General features: G+C 37.5%; 1 protein-coding gene across 1 annotated transcript in view; it reads right to left on the bottom strand.

The window, feature by feature from the left end:
• LOC119588870 (E3 ubiquitin-protein ligase listerin-like) overlaps nucleotides 1-1224 on the bottom strand; it is an 11551-nt gene that overhangs the window by 196 nt on the left and 10131 nt on the right. The window contains exons 4-5 of the mRNA XM_037937509.1: nucleotides 987-1119; nucleotides 210-896 (exon numbers count right to left, since the gene is read on the bottom strand). Coding sequence (XP_037793437.1) covers nucleotides 210-896; nucleotides 987-1119 — 820 coding nt within the window. The remainder of the gene's footprint in view (nucleotides 1-209; nucleotides 897-986; nucleotides 1120-1224) is intronic.

The raw sequence follows: 1224 nt of genomic DNA, 5'->3' as shown, positions 1-1224 counted from the left end.
TAGAGTTATAAGAACAGATTTAAATAGATTTTGAATTGGCCTCTTTCTTGTTTTAGTAATTTCAAATTACTAAAACAAGAAAGAGGCCATTCAAAATCTATTTAAGTCTGTTCTTATAACTCTATTATTTAATTTTTTTATTTATCTAATTTTGTATCTAAAAATAGTAATTCTAATTCAATGGATAAAATTCAATAGTCAATACAAACCTTGCTTTCAAGGAGGACCAACTTCTGCTCCTCTGGAGACATGAGTGTATATACACCCATGAAAATGTCAACAGTGTGTTCTGCCAAAGCTGGATTCTGAATCTCTAATTTAGGCTGGATGATCGATTTCATCAGCTGTAGTTTGCTGACCTCTTCCTCATCTTGTTTATTCAACAACAAGGTATAAACTCTATCTGATGGGAAGGAGGACAAGAGGATGGCAAAGATTTTGTATACTGATGTACTTTTAGTTTCCAAAAAGGCCTCATGACATGTCAGAGTCAGCAGAGCAATATTTTTGGCAGCATGCTCCAAGAACACCTGCTCTTTCTTCTTTTGGTTGGTAATATCTTCCTCCTCTTTCATGTCTATGCTGGCTTTCTTGCTTTCATCTGTAAACCGGACTCCTTCTCTTCTGCTGGTGAACTTGGATGTAGGGTCCCATAAAATGGTAAAGAAGTCTTTCATCTTGGAGAGAGTGGCTTCATTCCCATTCTGTATACAGTTTTCACATTCTGGGATAAAGTTTTTCCTAAACAGCACAAGAAGGTTTCCTATTGCCTCCTGGTCCTCTTCTGTGTGGGATTTCCAGGTCCAAAACCGCAAGATCTCTGACACTTCACGATAAAGGATTGAGGTGCTTAGAGCTGGCGTGTTGCTGAAGGACGACTTGAGTGGCTCTATAATCTGAAAGAAGAATTTCGTTAACACCAGTATTTCCAAAATCCTATATATGAAAAGACATGATTTCTCCAGAAAGTGTTAGATCACTTTTACCTGATATTTCATAAGAATTTCCCAGAGTGAAGCATCGGTTTTATTCATGCTGACATATTTCAAACATTCAAACAGTGCCTTTAGTATGGCATGGATGTCCCTACTGCTGAGAGTCATTCTGTTCTTGTTCAACCTGGGAAACAAAAATTTGAATATTAAGATCCATGGCTACTACATAGACATCTATACTCTAAAACGGCTCCCAACTTGGTGGTCCCTACTAGTGCTCTTTCACAGT

Source organism: Penaeus monodon, chromosome 24, assembly GCF_015228065.2.
Source record: "Penaeus monodon isolate SGIC_2016 chromosome 24, NSTDA_Pmon_1, whole genome shotgun sequence".
Taxonomy (NCBI): Eukaryota; Metazoa; Arthropoda; class Malacostraca; order Decapoda; family Penaeidae; genus Penaeus; species Penaeus monodon.
The sequence above is the reverse complement of the archived record's forward strand: the minus strand, read 5'-3'. Positions and strand labels throughout refer to the sequence as shown.